This window comes from Schistocerca nitens, chromosome 8 (assembly GCF_023898315.1).
Source record: "Schistocerca nitens isolate TAMUIC-IGC-003100 chromosome 8, iqSchNite1.1, whole genome shotgun sequence".
NCBI classification, from domain to species: domain Eukaryota; kingdom Metazoa; phylum Arthropoda; class Insecta; order Orthoptera; family Acrididae; genus Schistocerca; species Schistocerca nitens.
In genome coordinates, this window is record NC_064621.1 from 212064573 (window position 1) to 212084485 (window position 19913).

The 19913-nt window shown below is 40.6% G+C and overlaps 1 protein-coding gene across 1 annotated transcript in view; it reads right to left on the bottom strand.

Moving 5' to 3' along the window:
* LOC126198755 (protein cramped) overlaps positions 1-19913 on the bottom strand; it is a 160766-nt gene that overhangs the window by 116322 nt on the left and 24531 nt on the right. Inside the window, exon 3 of the mRNA XM_049935310.1 lies at positions 4918-5211. Coding sequence (XP_049791267.1) covers positions 4918-5211 — 294 coding nt within the window. The remainder of the gene's footprint in view (positions 1-4917; positions 5212-19913) is intronic.

Below are 19913 nucleotides of genomic sequence, written 5' to 3' on the forward strand. Positions count from 1 at the left end.
TCGAGTAGCTCCTCAATTGGCATCATGAGGCTGAGTGCACACCGAAAAATGGCAACAGCGCATGGTGGCCTGGATGGTCACCCATCCAAGTGCCGACCACGCCTGACAGTGCTTAACTTTGGTGATCTCATGGGAACCGGTGTAGCCACTGCGGCAAGGGTTGCGCCGATGTAAAACACCAAACAGTATTTACGTAACAGCTGGTATTTGATGTGCCATTTCACAGGTGTCTCTCGCTTTGATAGTGTATGTTTCGCCAGTTACAGGGCTGGTAGAGATGGTGGGAGAAGAGTGTATGGGGCAAGTCTTGCAGCGGGGTCGGTCACAGGAGTAGGAGCCATAGAGTAGGGAGATGGGTGCAGAAGGAGCACAGGGTCTGACAAGAATATTGCAGAGACTGGGAGGGTGCCGGAAAGCTATTCTAGGTGTTGCGGGCAATATCTCGGACAGAATGGATCTCATTTCAGGGCATGATTTGAGGAAGTCATGGCCTTGTCGAAGTACCTGACTGACACATTCAAGACCAGGATAATACTGAATGACAAGTGGTGTGCCCTGCAATTGTTTTTTGGAGGAATCAACAGTACCAGAATTGGATGTCATGGCCCAAGAAGTCTGCTTTTTCATTAGTCTGTTGGGGTGATTATGTCCAGTGAAGGCTGAGATGAGAATGGTGGTGTCTGCATCTGAACAAATACGTTTGCCTTGAATGACAAGGCTGTATGGGAGAGGAAACTTGACATGGAAAGGATGGCAACTGCCAAAATCTAAGCACTATATTGTTTGTTAGTAGGTTTAAAGTGGTCAGAAGTACTAGCTGGCTTTCAGTGACGACGAGATCAACTTCTAAGAAAGTGGCTTGGGATTCAGAATAGGACCAAGAGAAATTTAATTGGGAGAAGGTATTTAGAGATTCCAGGAATTTTATAAGGTCAGCCTCACCATGAGTCCGTATGTTAATTTCTTCTGTCTCAGGATTGTTTCACAGTAACTACTTCTTTCTTCACTCAGTTTTAGTTTCTACATCTTTCATTTTATGATCTGTCTATTTTAAGTTGTCCCCCTCTATTACATACCACGTACTTAGCTTTTCCCTCTTATTACCTCATGCACGATGTTTCAGCAGTAACCTCTGTCGCACATATTACCCGTCTTCCACTGTTAAGCTCTCAGGTTTTCAAATCTCATCTGGTGCAGTTCCCAACTATCTGTCTTCCCTTCCCATCCCATCCAGTAAGTCTCCCCTGAGATGTGTGTGTGTGTGTGTGTGTGTGTGTGTGTGTGTGTGTGTAGGACTTTTAGCCGAAAGCTTACTTGTGCCTATCTGCAACTCAACCTCCCCACTATATGATGAATGGTAATCTATCCTTTTCATAATATTGGCATTATTCCATCCTGTATTTTCCACTGTTTAATTTTAAATAAGTACAAAAGTGTGATGCAGTAGATTTAAACAAGGAAACATATGTTTTGTATGCAACATGAAAATTGAGGCAAAGAAAGGAAACTAAGTTGCCTAAACTTGCTGTGAAAACTACAGTGTCTGGACAAATATGGAAACACGAGAAACATAATACACTGCCATGCCTAACATGGTGTAGGAAACCCATAGGCATTTAAAGCAGCTTCCAGTCATCTTGAGATGGATAAATAAAGGTCCTGTATGGTTTTCAAAGGAATTTTTATTAGTCTTGCTGCAAAATATTGGCATGTTTAGATAATGATAATGGAGGTGAGTTGCTATCTCGCATCCTTCTCTCCAAAGCAGACCACAAAGGTTCAATAGTATTGAGGTCTGTTAACTGGTGACCAGGGGAGATGCGACAATTTATTCTCTTGCCCACAAAGCCAGTCCTGGACGATTTGTGCTGTTTCAACAGGGGCTCTGTCATCTCTGAACACAGCACTACCACTGGGAAACAAACATTGTACCTGATCAGCCAAAATGGTCACATAATCCTTGCATAGTAATCATGGAAATGGGGAATATCACGACAGGACTCTCAAATCACCACCAAACCTCCTCCACCACGTTTCCCTCTTGGGACGTAAACTTGGCCAGAAGTTCGAAACAATGTGACAAAAATACATGATCGATCCAACGACTTCTCCATTGCTCCACTGTCCAGGTTTTATGGCTATGATACAATGTTTTCCCAATACAGGCATTTGCATCATTGAAGTGTGGTTTTGGAATTCTAGCTCACCCTGGAATCCCTAGCTTATTGAGCTCCCTTCATGTTGTGTGCTGACAGTTTTTGTAAGTACGACATTTAGTTCTGCATTGACTTTTGCAGTTGTAGACCTGTTCTTTTCATCACAATCCTCTTCAATTACATCTATCCTGATCACTCAACAAATACTTTCATCCGTGTTGAGAAGTAGTGTATGTTGTTTTCCCACATTCACTACAAATCTTCAGTGTGGTGCCTCTTGAAATGCCAAACACTTTGGCTACCCTTCTTACTGAAGCACCTACCAGAAAGCACAAACATTATGCACTCACAACTACACAGAACACTGTTCTCATCATGACTAACAACTGCAATGTATTGATGACATTGGACAGGTTCCATTAGTGGCCAAATGCAACAGTGCAACTTGTAGGCTTAGTTACCATCCGCATACATGTTCAATCCAGCATTTCTCAAGGTTTTCTCATATTTTTGTACACCCCATTTAGATGAGCTCCCCTGCATCTCGTGGACCTATCTTTTGCCTACAAGAACTCACGAAGCTGACTTTCTCTCTGCTCAATCCTAGGTGATTTTGCTACCACCAGTATCACCTTATATTCAGTACGATAATGTACCATTTGACTTAAAACATTATATTGATTTTTTAAATTTTTAATGTGTACTATTCATACTGGAGTACTGCATTTTTCTTTCATCAATTTGTGACCACATCTCCATTCTAGTAATATGTGAAATAATATGTACCTCATGTTTACTCCTTTTCTGTCTTATGACAGATCTGATAACAGTATGCCATAACACATTTTCCATTTGAAGAAATAAACTGCAATGCACACAGACAATTTTTGTATTAATGTTTGTATTAGTGCACCATTATTGTCTTATGACAGATCTGATAACAGTATGCCATTACACGTTTTCCATTTGAAGAAATAAACTGCAATGCACACAGACAATTTTTGTATTAATGCTTGTATTAATGTTTGTATTACTGCACCATTATACTTCCTGTATTCAATTAATAAGAAAATGGCCATAAAGGATTTGTTGGTTGAACTTACAGCAGTCAAAATCTAGGCTATTAGGATATTACACAATTATTATTGTTGAGTCAGCCTAAAGCTTACAGAACCTTTCCTTTCAATAGTTATGAGATAGTTAACTCTCGATCAAGCACACAATAATTAAATAATATTAATGGAAGAAATTTTTAAATACATATTCCTTATTTACCAATCTTACAAAAATCAGAAAGAGCAAGAGTATCTGGTTCAAAATAAAACCTTCAAATGTATGACAGCATGTGCAGATGTATTAGGGAGATAGGTACGGCAAGCATGTGCTCTATTTCTAATGACCCTAATCTTGATTACATCAGGGTACACTACATTAAAATTGGGGTACTTAAGGTATGATAACACAGTGTGGAGTGCTGGATTTCCTGATCTACATCAAATCTAAAACAAATATATGCCCTAGTAATAATGAAAGAGGAAGATTGTTCCAATTTTTTATTGTAACATTCAGCAATGGTTTGGCCAAATGTGTTGCTTTCATCCTACGTGGGGACATGCCTCATGAAAGTTTGTTTCAAGAGAACAAGTGATAAAAAATTTCCATTATCTAAATCATTAACCATGTTACTTTAAAAGGTAGATTTTCAAGTAATACTATTTTCAAGCAATAATAACTAATGATCATTTCCAGTGGACCAGATTCAATGAATTACATGTCTTGCACTGATTTTTCAAATGGCTCTGAGCACTATGCGACTTAACTTCTCAGGTCATGTCGCCTAGAACGTAGAACTAATTAAACCTAACTAACCTAAGGACATCACACACATCCATGCCCGAGGCAGGATTCGAACCTGCGACCGTAGCGGTCGCTCAGCTCCAGACTGTAGCGCTTCTAAACTGTAGAACCGCACGGCCTGCAATGATTTTTATATTTGCTACTGGAGCAATATCCCACATCAATGCCTGCATTATTAAAAACTTGGAAACTTAACAGCAAACCTGCTGCAAATATAAGTTATATAAAATGCACACAAATCTTTAATTTTGCTAGAAAAATGCATTCAGAAGTAGTCACCTTATGAAGGCAGTGATTTTCCAATTTAATAACCTCTCCTAAACAGTATGTCACAATTAGAGAAGAAACGAGAGAACTGAATCTTCCACAAGTTGTTCTCACCATTTTTAGAAAGTCAGTCAGTACAAACATCTAGTTACAACATTCACCTTACATCCCACTTAGTAATTACTTTCAACAAACAATTTCACATAAAATTTCAATGTCAACTGACAAAAGAATTAATCCTTACATTTTTCATTCTTTACGCAGCCCCTTTAGCCACTTTCCATCTGCCCCCCCACCCCCTCCGACTCAAAAAAAGGATGTTGAAATAATCCAGTTAGGTTACCATATCAATAAAATCGAAACAAATGTTGCACAGTCCTATTACGTTCTAAAAAGAACAATTTCAGAGCCTTGTCAAATAATTTATATTTAAATATCCTGAGAATTCTCTATGTGTGAGGCAAATTTCAGAATGAAATTCTCTCTGAGGAAGTCCTGAGACAAACCTCAGTCCATTCACAACCATAAAAAGGATCCAAACTTCGAAACTGTATTACTATAGCTTTTCGGTTTTATCGTTTTAATTGTTAATTCCCATTAATTAGAAATGCAGAAACAGAGTAAAGAAATTTCTTACCTTCAGGGAATTTCAGATGTTTTGAAACCTTATGCCATGTTCGATAATAAAAATGTCTTGCTTGGTCCTTGTTCTTAGCTAGTTCAGGATTTCCTCGTTTCCTTGCTTTCATAGCAAAGTAATTTTGGATAGCATCAAAATCCTTTCCATATTCATTGAGTGCTTCAAAAAAAGTATTCTTATCTTCAGGTGACCACAGTTCAGATGGTTTCCGTTTTGGTTTCGGCTCTGTGGTCTGTTTACCATCTTGCTTATCATCATCTTTACTTTGATCTGTGACATTTGTCGACATAGCTGCAAGTGAAGATGCATGTTAGTCTGGGAGCCTTGTGTGCTTCATATTTACACAATGTAATTAAAAAAAGACAGAGAGAGAGAGAGAGAGAGAGAGAGACTTTGCAACATGAAAATATTTTATCTTTTTTATACATAATTTTTGCACTGTGCATGTGTAAAAGTCATTATTACTACACTCACCTGAAAAATAAATTGAACGGGGAATTATGTATTTGTCCTACATTTGTTTCATATAAAGTAACTATTCATTAGATCAATGGAACATCTGTAAAGCCATTTTAGTCATTTCTCCGGCCTCCAGGAAATAGGATGGGGATGGGCAGCACAAGGATAATTTAAAGTTTACTGGAATGTGAGTGAGATCTCTACACAAGTTCAGGAACACATTCTTAAATACATTGAAGAAAAAAAAAACTGAAAGTACATTTGCAAAAGTTGTGTAAATTAAGCATTCTTGCAGAAGTACTTCAGAAAATTTTATTACTAATACACGTAACATGTAACTGGAGGATGTACCATTCCCTTATGTAAGATCCACAATAATGAATGAACTGAAGATTCAACATTTATCAGATGCACTTTGCTTCCCTTATTTTTTAGTACCGTTAGAGACTGTAATACCAGACAAGAATTATAGATGCAATAGACAAGTTATAACTTATCAACCATGTCTCTCTCTCTCTCTCTCTCTCTCTCTCTCTCTCTCGTTTCTTTTTTTCCCCCCTATAATCACTGTCACATCCGTGTTAAGCTAAATCTTTTCCCAAATTGGTGAGGTATTTCACAGGTCTTGTGTAGCACTTGTGTGTCTATTTCATTGTACATGTAATTGGGATGGCAATCATTAAAACAAAGGCATTTTTCATTGCAGTGTATTCTAGTCTTGAAATTTCAACCACAAACTTTCTCCTCTGAAGGTGAAAATATTTTGTTGGTGCCCATCTACACAGGGAGAAATGATCATCATAATAAAATAACAGAAATCAGAGCTCACACGGTAAGATACAAGTGTTCGTTTTTCCCATGCACTTTTCAAAAGTGAAACAGTAGAGAAATAGCCAGGCCCTTAATTGTGAATTTGAGGGTAATAATGTAGATGTAGAAAATCTGAAGGCATCGGAGGATTACATAGACAAAAGACAAGAGCTAGTGGAAATCCTTTGATAACTAAGGAGATATTGATGAAAGTAGTCAATTTTTGAAAACATAATTTAACTGGTTAGATAAAAAAATCTTCTCACAAGCAACAGGAGAGCATGCACATAGAAGGTAATATGTATGCAAGCTTTTGGAGCTACTGGCTCCTCTTTCTGACAGAAGAACTGAAAGGGAAGGGTGAGGGGGGGGAGGGGGGGGCGCAATGCTGAGGGAGTTAGATTATGAAATGAGCCACAAAGTAGTATACAGTTTTTTTTTTATTTGGACAGTAAAATAACTGATGATGACCGAAGTACAGAAGAAATAAAATGCAGGTTGGCAATAGCATGAACATCTTCTGTGGAAAAGTGGAATTTGTTAACATCTAACATAATCCTAAGTGTTAGGAAATCTTTTCTGAAGAAAACTGTGTGGAGTGTAGTCTCGTATGGAATTGAAACATGGTCAAAAGGCAATTCAAACAAGAAGAAAATATAATATTAGAATAGAGTTCTGGTTAGAAATAGTTGGGTAGGGTGTTTGGGGGGGGGGGGGCGCAGTGAGTTGCCTTATGTTTAAGCCAGGAATGTTACGGGAGTGAAGGATATGCTGTAGGGATAGCTCCCAGCTGTGCAGCTCAGAAAAGCTGGTGGTGGTGGAGAGGACCAAATGGCATGGGTTGTGAAGCAGACATTGAAATCTCACATGTTGTGCTCTGCTGCACATTGTGCCTCTGGGTGGTCCACCATGTTTTTGGCAACCGTTTGACAGTGGCTATTCATTCGAGTTGACCGATGTAAAATGCTGTGCAGTGGTTGCCGCAGAGCTGCTATATACCATGGCTGCTTTCACTGGTGGCCCGGCCTGTAATGGGGTAGGATAAGCTTGTGACAGGACCAGAGTAGCGGGTGCTGGATGAGTGGGTTGGGAGGTCTTGCATCTGGGTCTTCCACAGGGGTATGATCCCTGTGGCAGGGGACTGGGGTTGGGAGTGGAAAATGGATGGACTAGAATGTTGTGGAGGTCAGGTGGGTTGTAGAATACCAATCTGGGAGGAGTTGGAAATATCTCAGGTAGGATGTCCCTCATTTCAGGGTTACATGATCAACAACCAAACCCCTGACGAAGGACATGGACCAATCATTCCAGTCTGGGGTGGTAGTAGGTCATAAGGGGGAGGGGGGTCACTTCTTCATTTCTTCATGGTTGGTTCTTGAGGTGACTATGAGGATCAGGTGTGTGTGAGCATATGGCACAGGAGATCTATTTGTGAATTAGGGGCAAAGGGTACTGCATGTCTGCGAAGGACTTTGCAAGGCCTTCAGCATACTGGTCGAGGGATTTCTCATGTCTGAAGATGCACCTACCGTGGGTGGCTGCTAGGCTGTACGGGAGGGATTTTTTGGTGTGGAAGGGATGGCAGCTCTCAAAGTAGAGGTACTGTTGGTGATTGGTGGGTTTGATGTGGACCGAGGTGTGGATGGAGTGATTTGAGAGGAGGAGGTCGACATCAAAGAAGGTGCACAGTGGGTGGAGGAGGACCAGTTGAAGTGGATGGGAGAGGTTTTGAGGTTGTGGAGGAATGAGGATAAGGTCTCCTGATCTTCAGTCCAGATTTTGAAGATGTCATCAATAAACCTGAACCAGTTTTGGGAAGCTAGGAATGTTTTCTCGAGGTGGCCCATGAAGAGGTTGGCATAGGAGGGCACCATGTGGGTGCCCATGGCTGTGCCACCTTCCCAACCCCCCTTTTTTATATATATAGCTTCCGTTCAAAGTGACTCTGTGTGTGTGTGTGTGTGTGTGTGTGTGTGTGTGTGTGTTTCCCCTACAAGCTTGAAAAAAAGGAAGTGCATTCTGAAAGCTAGCAAGGCTCTATATCTTCCGATTGTGTACCTACTGACGCAATGCTTCTGCCTTTCTGTGAGTCGTCTCATTTAATCTTAAATAATCAGAATAGAATTATTTTTTTATTACAATTTTTGTTTCCATTCCGTGGTTTTGGGCAAAGCAAACTCATTGGTTATGTCACTGAAGTCAAATTAAGCTGCTGTGTCGTATTCTATTGGCACGTCAGCTGAATTCGACACTCCACTCCACCTACACTCGACTAAGTGGCTTTTTTACCATCTGTAACTTGCCGAAACTGTGCTGACAAAATGATGCAATCACTGAAATTGTTGCAAATATCCTCATAGCTATTTTGAGGTTTGAACAAGCATTTCATAACCTATACTTTTAAAAAAAAGCTTCAAAATACCTAAATGGAAAGCTGTGTCAATGCTCCTTAATTAGCTCTTTCTACTGGAATTTGAAAGACACTATCTCATTAACTAGCTCAGCTGTGCCGATATTTCTGCTATATTTGACACCAAAATCTGCTGCATATTTTGCAAAACAAAGTATCGAGTTCTCATTTAAGATATTGCTAACAGGAAATTAAACTGAGATTCAATGGGATGTTATATGTGAGATCTGTGTCCCACTTCACTTATTATTCTATTAAATAACTGAAGCACTCTACCTTCAACAGTTTCACTCCAGTTCTCAGTTGGCAGAAACTGGCAAAAATCTGAAACCTCTATTCCAATAGCATATTTGTCTCAGCACCTATTCAGCAGACTTTGAGATCATAGAATACCATAGCAAAGTTGCAGCAAAAACTCCACTGCTGAGTTAGCTGTGTAGTCAGCAGCTGTATGAACCAAGTGCACAGTTGACACATAACCCAAGTCACACCAGTTCAGTAATAGTACTTTCTTTATGATGCTACTTGGACGAATTACCACTGTGACAACAGCACGCTTTTACAGTCTTGAGTTGAGGTAAACTAGCTTCCCGCAAGCAGGGTGGGCCAATTCACATACCGCTCCTTGTTAATTCTTAGTCTCTTTTTGTGAGCACTGGAGGGGGGAGGGGCTTTTCTTTTACTTTGTTTTACAATATTTGGGAATTTTCAATTTGATGTCTGGTGTCCACTGGCACTCTGTTACAAGCTTTTGCACCAGAATATAAAGCTTCATTTGGAACTCTTGACAGAGATAAACAGTCTACACAGAAATCATTTCTACTTCTTGTATTATGGAACTTGTGAATCGCTGAATTCATCCTAAATTCACTGCTGTCATTAACCACAAACACTGTTAGGTAGTTTATGCATTGGCAGGTAAGTGTAAGGATCTAAAGTCTGTAGTATAGCACTTTTTTCATTGTTGCTGCAATACCCTAGAAGATTACACCATAGGACAGAACTGACAAAGTATGAAATTGTGATTTTCACTATTTTACACAGTGTGTTCCATATAAAACCAAACTACTTTAATGAGTCATAACACTTGAACCAATAATGGGACAGATTTGCAATTTTGGGAAATCAGAACTACAGATAGCCTTGGGAGAGCCAGTCATGACAAAACTCTATCATCTGGTGAGCAAGATGTATGAGACAGGCAAAATACCCTCAGATTTCAAGAAGAATGTAATAATTCCAATCCCAAAGAAAGCAGGTGTTGACGGGTGTGAAAAATTACTGAACTATCAGTTTAATGAGTCATGGCTGCAAAATACTAACACGAATTCTTTACAGACGAATGGAAAAACTGGTAGACGCTGATCTTGGGGAAGATCAGTTTGGATTCCGTAAAAATGTTGGAACATGGGAGGCAATACTGACCCAACGACTTATCTTAGAAGATAGGTTAAGGAAAGCTTTTGATACTGTTGGCTAAAATACTCTCTTTCCAATTCTGAAGTTGGCAGCGGTTGACTGCAAAAGTTATTTACAATTTGTGCAGAAACCACATGGCTGTTATAAGAGTCAAGAGACATGAAAGGGAAGCAGTGGTTGGGAAGGGAGTGAGACAGGGTTGTAGCCTATCCCTGATGTTATTCAATCTATATATATTGGACCTTGTTGTTGGTGGGGAGGCTTGCGTGCCTCAGCGATACAGATGGCCGTACCGTAGGTGTGACCACAACGGAGGGGTATCTGTTGAGAGGCCAGACAAACTCTTGACAGAGATAAACAGTCTACACAGAAATCATTTCTACTTCTTGTATTATGGAACTTGTGAATCGCTGAATTCATCCTAAATTCACTGCTGTCATTAACCACAAACACTGTTAGGTAGTTTATGCATTGGCAGGTAAGTGTAAGGATCTAAAGTCTGTAGTATAGCACTTTTTTCATTGTTGCTGCAATACCCTAGAAGATTACACCATAGGACAGAACTGACAAAGTATGAAATTGTGATTTTCACTATTTTACACAGTGTGTTCCATATAAAACCAAACTACTTTAATGAGTCATAACACTTGAACCAATAATGGGACAGATTTGCAATTTTGGGAAATCAGAACTACAGATAGCCTTGGGAGAGCCAGTCATGACAAAACTCTATCATCTGGTGAGCAAGATGTATGAGACAGGCAAAATACCCTCAGATTTCAAGAAGAATGTAATAATTCCAATCCCAAAGAAAGCAGGTGTTGACGGGTGTGAAAAATTACTGAACTATCAGTTTAATGAGTCATGGCTGCAAAATACTAACACGAATTCTTTACAGACGAATGGAAAAACTGGTAGACGCTGATCTTGGGGAAGATCAGTTTGGATTCCGTAAAAATGTTGGAACATGGGAGGCAATACTGACCCAACGACTTATCTTAGAAGATAGGTTAAGGAAAGCTTTTGATACTGTTGGCTAAAATACTCTCTTTCCAATTCTGAAGTTGGCAGCGGTTGACTGCAAAAGTTATTTACAATTTGTGCAGAAACCACATGGCTGTTATAAGAGTCAAGAGACATGAAAGGGAAGCAGTGGTTGGGAAGGGAGTGAGACAGGGTTGTAGCCTATCCCTGATGTTATTCAATCTATATATATTGGACCTTGTTGTTGGTGGGGAGGCTTGCGTGCCTCAGCGATACAGATGGCCGTACCGTAGGTGTGACCACAACGGAGGGGTATCTGTTGAGAGGCCAGACAAACGTGTGGTTCCTGAAGAGGGGCAGCAGCCTTTTCAGTAGTTGCAGGGGCAACAGTCTGGATGATTGACTGATCTGGCCTTGTAACATTAACCAAAATGGCCTTGCTGTGCTGGTACTGCAAACGGCTGAAAGCAAGGGGAAACTACAGCCGCAATTTTTCCCGAGGGCATGCAGCTTTACTGTATGGTTAAATGATGTTGGCATCCTCTTGGCTAAAATATTCCGGAGGTAAAATAGTCCCCCATTCGGATCTCCGGGCGGGGACTACTCAAGAGGACATCGTTATCAGGAGAAAAAAAACTGGCGTTCTACGGATCGGAGCGTGTAATGTCAGATCCCTTAATCGGGCAGGTAGGTTAGAAAATTTAAAAAGGGAAATGGATAGGTTAAAGTTAGATATAGTGGGAATTAGTGAAGTTCGGTGGCAGGAGGAACAAGACTTCTGGTCAGGTGACTACAGGGTTATAAACACAAAATCAAATAGGGGTAATGCAGGAGTAGGTTTAATAATGAATAGGAAAATAGAAATGCGGGTAAGCTACTACAAACAGCATAGTGAACGCATTATTGTGGCAAAGATAGATACGAAGCCCACGCCTACCACAGTAGTACAAGTTTATATGCCAACTAGCTCTGCAGATGACGAAGAAATTGAAGAAATGTATGATGAAATAAAAGAAATTATTCAGATAGTGAAGGGTGACAAAAATTTAAGTCATGGGTGACTGGAATTCGAGAGTAGGAAAAGGGAGAGAAGGAAACATAGTGGGTGAATATGGATTGGGGGGAAGAAATGAAAGAGGAAGCCGTCTGGTAGAATTTTGCACAGAGCATAACTTAATCATAACTAACACTTCGTTCAAGAATCATGAAAGAAGGTTGTATACATGGAAGAATCCTGGAGATACTAGAAGGTATCAGATAGATTATATAATGGTAAGGCAGAGATTTAGGAACCAGGTTTTAAGTTGTAAGACATTTTCAGGGGCAGATGTGGACTCTGACCACAATCTATTGGTTATGAAATGTAGATTAAAACTGAAGAAACTGCAAAAAGGTGGGAATTTAAGGAGATGGGACCTGGATAAACTGACTAAACCAGAGGTTGTACAGAGTTACAGGGAGAGCGTAACGGAACAATTGACAGGAATTGGGGAAAGAAATACAGTAGAAGAAGAATGGGTAGCTCTGAGGGATGAAGTAGTGAAGGCAGCAGAGGATCAAGTAGGTAATAAGACGAGGGCTAGTAGAAATCCTTCGGTAACAGATTGAATTTAATTGATGAAAGGAGAAAATATACAAACGCAGTAAATGAAGCAGGCAAAAAGGAATACAAACATCTCAAAAATGAGGTCGGCAGAAAGTGCAAAACGGCTAAGCAGGGTTGGCTAGAGGACAAATTTAAGAATGTAGAGGCTTATCTCACTAGGGGCAAGATAGATACTGCCTACAGGAAAATTAAAGAGACCTTTGGAGAAAAGAGAGCCACTTGTATGAATATCAGGAGCTCAGATGGAAACCCAGTTCTTAGCAAAGAAGGGAAAGCAGAAAGGTGGAAGGAGTATATAGAGGGTCTATACAAGGGCGATGTACTTGAGGACAATATTATGACAATGGAAGAGGATGTAGATGAAGATGAAATGGGAGATAAGATATTGCTTGAAGAGTTTGACAGAGCACTGAAAGACCTGAGTCGAAACAAGGCCTCAGGAGGAGACAACATTCCATTGGAACTATTGACGGCCTTGGGAAAGCCAGTTTTGACAAAACTCTACCACCTGGTGAGCAAGTTGTATGAGACAGGCAAAATACCCCCAGACTTCAAGAAGGATATAATAATTCCAATCCCAAAGAAAGCAAGTGTTGACAGATGTGAAAATTACCGAACTACCAGTTTAATAAGTCACAGCTGCAAAATACTAACGCGAATTCTTTACAGACGTATGGAAAAACTGGTAGAAGCCGACCTCGGTGAAGATCAGTTTGGATTCCGTACAAATGTTGGAACACGTGAGGCAATACTGACCCTACGACTTACCTTAGAAGCTAGATTAAGGAAAGGCAAACCTACGTTTCTAGCATTTGTAGACTTAGAGAAAGCTTTTGACAATGTTGACTGGAATACTCTCTTTCAAATTCTGAAGGTGGCAGGGGTAAAATACAGGGAGCGAAAGGCTATTTACAATTTGTACAGAAACCAGATGGCAGTTACAAGAGTCGAGGGGCATGAAAGGGAAGCAGCGGTTGGGAAGGGAGTGAGACAGGGTTGTAGCCTGTCCCCGATGTTATTCAATCTGTATATTGAGCAAGCAGTAAAGGAAACAAAAGAAAAATTCGGAGTAGGTATTAAAATCCATGGAGAAGAAATAAAAACTTTGAGGTTCGCCGGTGACATTGTAATTCTGTCAGAGACAGCAAAGGACTTGGAAGAGCAGCTGAACAGAATGGACAGTGTCTTGAAAGGAGGATATAAGATGAACATCAACAAAAGCAAAACGTGGATAACGGAATGTAGTCGAATCAAGTCGGGTGATGCTGAGGGAATTAGGTTAGGAAATGAGACACTTAAAAGTAGTAAAGGAGTTTTGCTATTTGGAGAGCAAAATAACTGATGATGATCGAAGTAGAGAGGATATAAAATGTAGATTGGCAATGGCAAGGAAAGCGTTTCTGAAGAAGAGAATTTTGTTAACATCGAGTATAGATTTAAGTGTCAGGAAGTCGTTTCTGAAAGTATTTGTATGGAGTGTAGCCATGTATGGAAGTGAAACATGGACGATAAATAGTTTGGACAAGAAGAGAATAGAAGCTTTCGAAATGTGGTGCTACAGAAGAATGTTGAAGATTAGATGGGTATATCATGTAACTAAGGAGCAGGTACTGAACAGAATCGGGGAGAAGAGGAATTTGTGGCACAACTTGACTAGAAAAAGGGATCGTATGGTAGGACATGTTCTGAGGCATCAAGGGATCACCAATTTAGTACTGGAGGGCAGCATGTAGGGTAAAAATCGTAGAGGGAGACCAAGAGATGAATACACCAAGGAAATTCAGAAGGATGTTGGTTGCAGTAGGTACTTGGATTTTAAGAACCTTGCACAGGATAGAGTAGCATGGACAGCTGCATCAAACCAGTCTTTGGACTGAAAACAACAACAACAACAACAGCAGCAGCTGCTGCAAAACTGGGAGATTACATACATACTTACTTACTGTACATACAAATTCCTCACAGCAAATGTTGGACACATCCTCCTTCAGTATTGATGCACAACTGTATTTGTTTCACCATATTTGGCAACATCCTGTGAAGTGTATCCTTGCCAATTTTTTTATATTGTGTGTAATGGCTCATAAGGATACCCCAGGTCATCCATATAAGCCTGAACTACTTCAAAGGCTCATAATTTCCCTCCGAAAACTCTTAGAACAAGAAAGTTGTTTTAATGTCCTCAGTAGCTTTGGGAGAATCAGAAGTGCTGCCTGTTCTTGGCAAGTTGGTGGTTGTTTCTGCGCTTGCTGGGCTTGTGTTGTCCGTTCTTGGCCTCACTGGTTGCAGTTTGTGAATTTGTGAGAGTGTAGTTTGGGTCACATGACAATAACGAGCAAATTAGCGATACATTCACAGTCTTTAGCTGGCAGAAACATGCAGTACAGACTTTGGGAGTGGAATTTTATTGTGGAAACATACTTGAAGACAGACTCTATGGTTAAAATACAATTGGCATTCCGGAGATAATTCAATGTGCATGGCATCCTAATACAGGCAACAATTTTATTGATTGTAAGGAAGCCAGAGCCAACTAGTGTAGCAAACAATGACAGTGGTAAATACAGACCATCACTGAGTGCAGAGGTTATTACTGTTCGAAGACAATTTGAGTACTCTCCAAGGAAATTGTTGTGCCAATTGAGCCAGGAGTTATGCATTTCATATGACACCTGTCAGAGAGCTGCAAAGTAATAAACGATAAAATAAACGAAACGATAAAATACCTGACGGCTTACCAGAGAGAACATCAGCATCGTTGATAAAGAACGTCCGTCCTCAGAGACCAAAAACAGGAACAGTTAACGTAATATTGGTAAACTGCAGGAGTATCCAGGGCAAGGTTCCTGAATTAGTATCGCTTATTGAAGGAAATAGTGCGCATATAGTATTAGGAACGGAAAGTTGGTTAAAACCGGAAGTGAACAGTAACGAAATCCTAGACACAGAATGGAATATATACCGCAAGGATAGGATAAACGCCAATGGTGGAGGAGTATTTATAGCAGTAAAGAATTCAATAATATCCAGTGAAGTTATTAGCGAATGCGAATGTGAAATAATCTGGGTTAAGTTAAGTATCAAAGGTGGGTCAGATATGATAGTCGGATGCTTCTATAGACCACCTGCATCAGCAACCGTAGTAGTTGAGCGCCTCAGAGAGAACCTGCAGAACGTCGTGAAGAAGTTTCGTGATCATACTATTGTAATAGGGGGAGACTTCAATCTACCAGGTATAGAATGGGATAGTCACACAATCAGAACTGGAGCCAGGGACAGAGACTCTTGTGACATTATCCTGACTGCCTTGTCCGAGAATTACTTCGAGCAGATAGTTAGAGAACCAACTCGTGAAGCTAACGTTTTAGACCTCATAGCAACAAATAGACCGGAACTTTTCGACTCCGTGAATGTAGAAGAGGGTATCAGTGATCATAAGTCAGTGGTTGCATCAATGACTACAAGTGTAATAAGAAATGCCAAGAAAGGAAGGAAAATTATTTGCTTAACAAGAGTGATAGGGCACAAATCGCAGAATATCTGAGTGACCACCATCAAACGTTCATTTCTGAGGAAGAGGATGTGGAACAAAAATGGAAAAAATTCAGAAACATCGTCCAGTACGCCTTAGATAAGTTCGTACCAACTAAGGTCCAAAGCGAGGGGAAAGATCCACCGTGGTATAACAATCATGTACGAAAGGTACTACGGAAACAAAGAAAGCTTCATCATAGGTTTAAGAGTAGTCGAATCATAGCTGATAAGGAAAAGCTGAACGAAGCGAAAAAGAGCGTAAAGAGAGCAATGAGAGAAGCATTCAACGAATTCGAACATAAAACATTGGCAAACAATCTAAACAAGAACCCTAAAAAGTTTTGGTCATATGTAAAATCGGTAAGCGGATCTAAATCCCCTATTCAGTCACTCGTTGACCACGATGGCACCGAAACAGAGGACGACCGAAGAAAGGCAGAAATACTGAATTCAGTGTTCCGAAACTGTTTCACTGCGGAAAATCGTAACACGGTCCCTGACTTCAGCCGTCGCACGGACGCCAAAATGGAAAATATTGAAATAAACGATATCGGAATTGAAAAACAACTGCTATCACTTAGTAGCGGAAAAGCATCCGGACCAGACGAGATACCCGTAAGATTCTACAGTGATTATGCTAAAGAACTTGCCCCCTTTCTATCAGCAATTTATCGTAGATCTCTGGAAGAACGTAAAGTACCTAGCGACTGGAAGAAAGCGCAGGTCGTTCCCATTTTCAAGAAGGGTCATAAATCAGATGCGAATAATTATAGGCCTATTTCGCTTACGTCAATCTGTTGTAGAATAATGGAACATGTTTTATGTTCTCGTATTATGACATTCTTAGATAATACAAATCTCCTTCATCATAACCAACATGGATTCCGCAAACAGAGATCATGTGAAACTCAGCTCGCCCTATTTGTCCAAGAAATTCACAGTGCCGTAGACACTGGCGAGCAGATTGATGCCGTATTCCTGGACTTCAGGAAGGCATTTGATACGGTTCCGCACTTACGTTTAGTGAAAAAAATACGAGCTTACGGAATATCGGACCAGGTTTGTGATTGGATTCAGGATTTCCTAGAAGAAAGAACACAACATGTCATTCTTAACGGTTCAAAATCTGCAGATGTAGAAGTAATTTCGGGAGTACCGCAAGGAAGCGTGATAGGACCTTTATTGTTTACAATATACATAAATGACTTAGTTGACAACATCGGTAGCTCCGTGAGGCTATTTGCAGATGACACGGTTGTCTACAAGAAAGTAGCAACATCAGAAGACTCGTACGTACTCCAGGAAGACCTGCAGAGGATTAATGAATGGTGCGACAGCTGGCAGCTTTCCCTAAACGTAGATAAATGTAATATAATGCGCATACATAGGGGAAGAAATCCATTCCAGTACGATTATGCCATAGGTGGTAAATCATTGGAAGCGGTAACGACCGTAAAATACTTAGGAGTTACTATCCGGAGCGATCTGAAGTGGAATGATCACATAAAACAAATAGTGGGAAAAGCAGGCGCCAGGTTGAGATTCATAGGAAGAATTCTAAGAAAATGTGACTCATCGACGAAAGAAGTAGCTTACAAAACGCTTGTTCGTCCGATTCTTGAGTATTGCTCATCAGTATGGGACCCTTACCAGGTTGGATTAATAGAAGAGATAGACATGATCCAGCGAAAAGCAGCGCGATTCGTCATGGGGACATTTAGTCAGCGCGAGAGCGTTACGGAGATGCTGAACAAGCTCCAGTGGCGGACACTTCAAGAAAGGCGTTACGCAATACGGAGAGGTTTATTATCGAAATTACGAGAGAGCACATTCCGGGAAGAGATGGGCAACATATTACTACCGCCCACATATATCTCGCGTAATGATCACAACGAAAAGATCCGAGAAATTAGAGCAAATACGGAGACTTACAAGCAGTCGTTCTTCCCACGCACAATTCGTGAATGGAACAGGGAAGGGGGGATCAGATAGTGGTACAATAAGTACCCTCCGCCACACACCGTAAGGTGGCTCACGGAGTATAGATGTAGATGTAGATGTAATCAGCTTTGGAACCATACAAAGTGCACATGATGCAAGCACCGCAAGAAACAAATCATGAGGACAGAACGTGTTACTGTTGATGTTATCGAGGGTTTCTTTTCAGTGTCCAGACACACTCTACATATCTTTGTTTACAGATAAGTCAGGGCTCCATCCATCAAGTTACATCAAGACACAAAACAGCAGGTGTAAATCCTCGTACGAAACACCACTGCATGATGAACAGCTTGGAGAGTAATGCATGGTCTCAGCTTCCACGATTGATGGTCCCATTTTCTTTGATATGACCATAGATACTACAGTTTATACTGGCACCTTCAGTTTGTGGAGCACCTGGATGACGCTGAACTTACAGAAGATTATTTCCAAAAAGATGGAGCAACAAGTCATGTCTAACACTTCTGTGCAACTTGTAACCAATTTCTTTGGGGATAGAAAATCCCAAGAAATTCATGTCCTCCAACCCCCCGACCAATTGACCTAAGCCCTCACTCCCTTCAGTTTTTTTTCTCGTGGTGGTATCATAAAAGCCAAGTGTCCAAAAATGGACCACAGACAACTGCAGAACTCTGAGGCCGTTAAACACAAAATAAGCAACATTGGCAAAGATACCAGTCACAGGACGTCATGGTATGTGGTGAGATGAATACAATCGTACTTCGATCGTGGTGGAGGGCACTTCCAACATTTGCTGTGAGGACTTTGTTTGTATGTATGTGCGTATACAGGGTGTCCCATTTACCTTGACCACCCAAAATAACTGTTTGTCCAGATGCATATTACAAGATGTTTCAAGCAAACGTTCTTTAGCCATCAGGGGGACGTCAATCAGCATGATTTCCTTTGTTGTAGCTTTGTTTTTTACAAAGATATGAACAGCAGCATGACTTTTTTAAATGGCACCCTGTATTTTTTTTATTTGATACTTCATTTCCGCTCCTAAAGACCTATTCAAATATGTATCACAGTGTACCATTCACTGAAACATAACACAACATTGACGTTTGACACTCCCAGCACTTAGTGCAGGTACTCGGGATAATGGAACACATCCAGGTACTGATGTTGACAGAGGACAAATGTAAACATAAGTAGAATGCACAGACGTCATTCCGTAAACAACTGTCAGTTGAAGGGTTGTGCGAGTAGAATGTACACCCACGAAGAGAAGGTAGAAATGCTACTCATCTATGGGAAATGTAAGTTAGCAGAACAGTAATTGCAATACTGTTTTCTTATGTACGGATACATTTAGTACAGTAGTTTATTCCTTTTAAATACTGTTGTGTAGAGGAGGCATACAGTAAAGGCGGTCCTTCCTTCAAATTGCATCGAGGTAATGTTTCTTTTATTGTTGTTGTTGAAGGTAGGCAAAATGCTACGCAGGCAGCGGAACTGTACAGACAGCGATATCCGACAAGAACCCACGTTCCCGACGGATGTTTCCTCGTCTTGTTGCGACTCTTCAGGAAACGGGAAGTTTCAACCCACGACAACGCAATCGTCATAGCACTTGCACAGACAAAGCTGCCAAAGTTACTGTTCTCGTTCTGTTGCTATGAATCCACATCCTTACCATGTACACCTACATCAAAAACTGCATGGGAATGACTTCCAGAATCATGTAAAGTTCTGTCAGTGTGCACAGCAGCAAATCCTCACCAACTGGAACTACTTCTCTGAGATTCTATTTACCAATGAATGTTC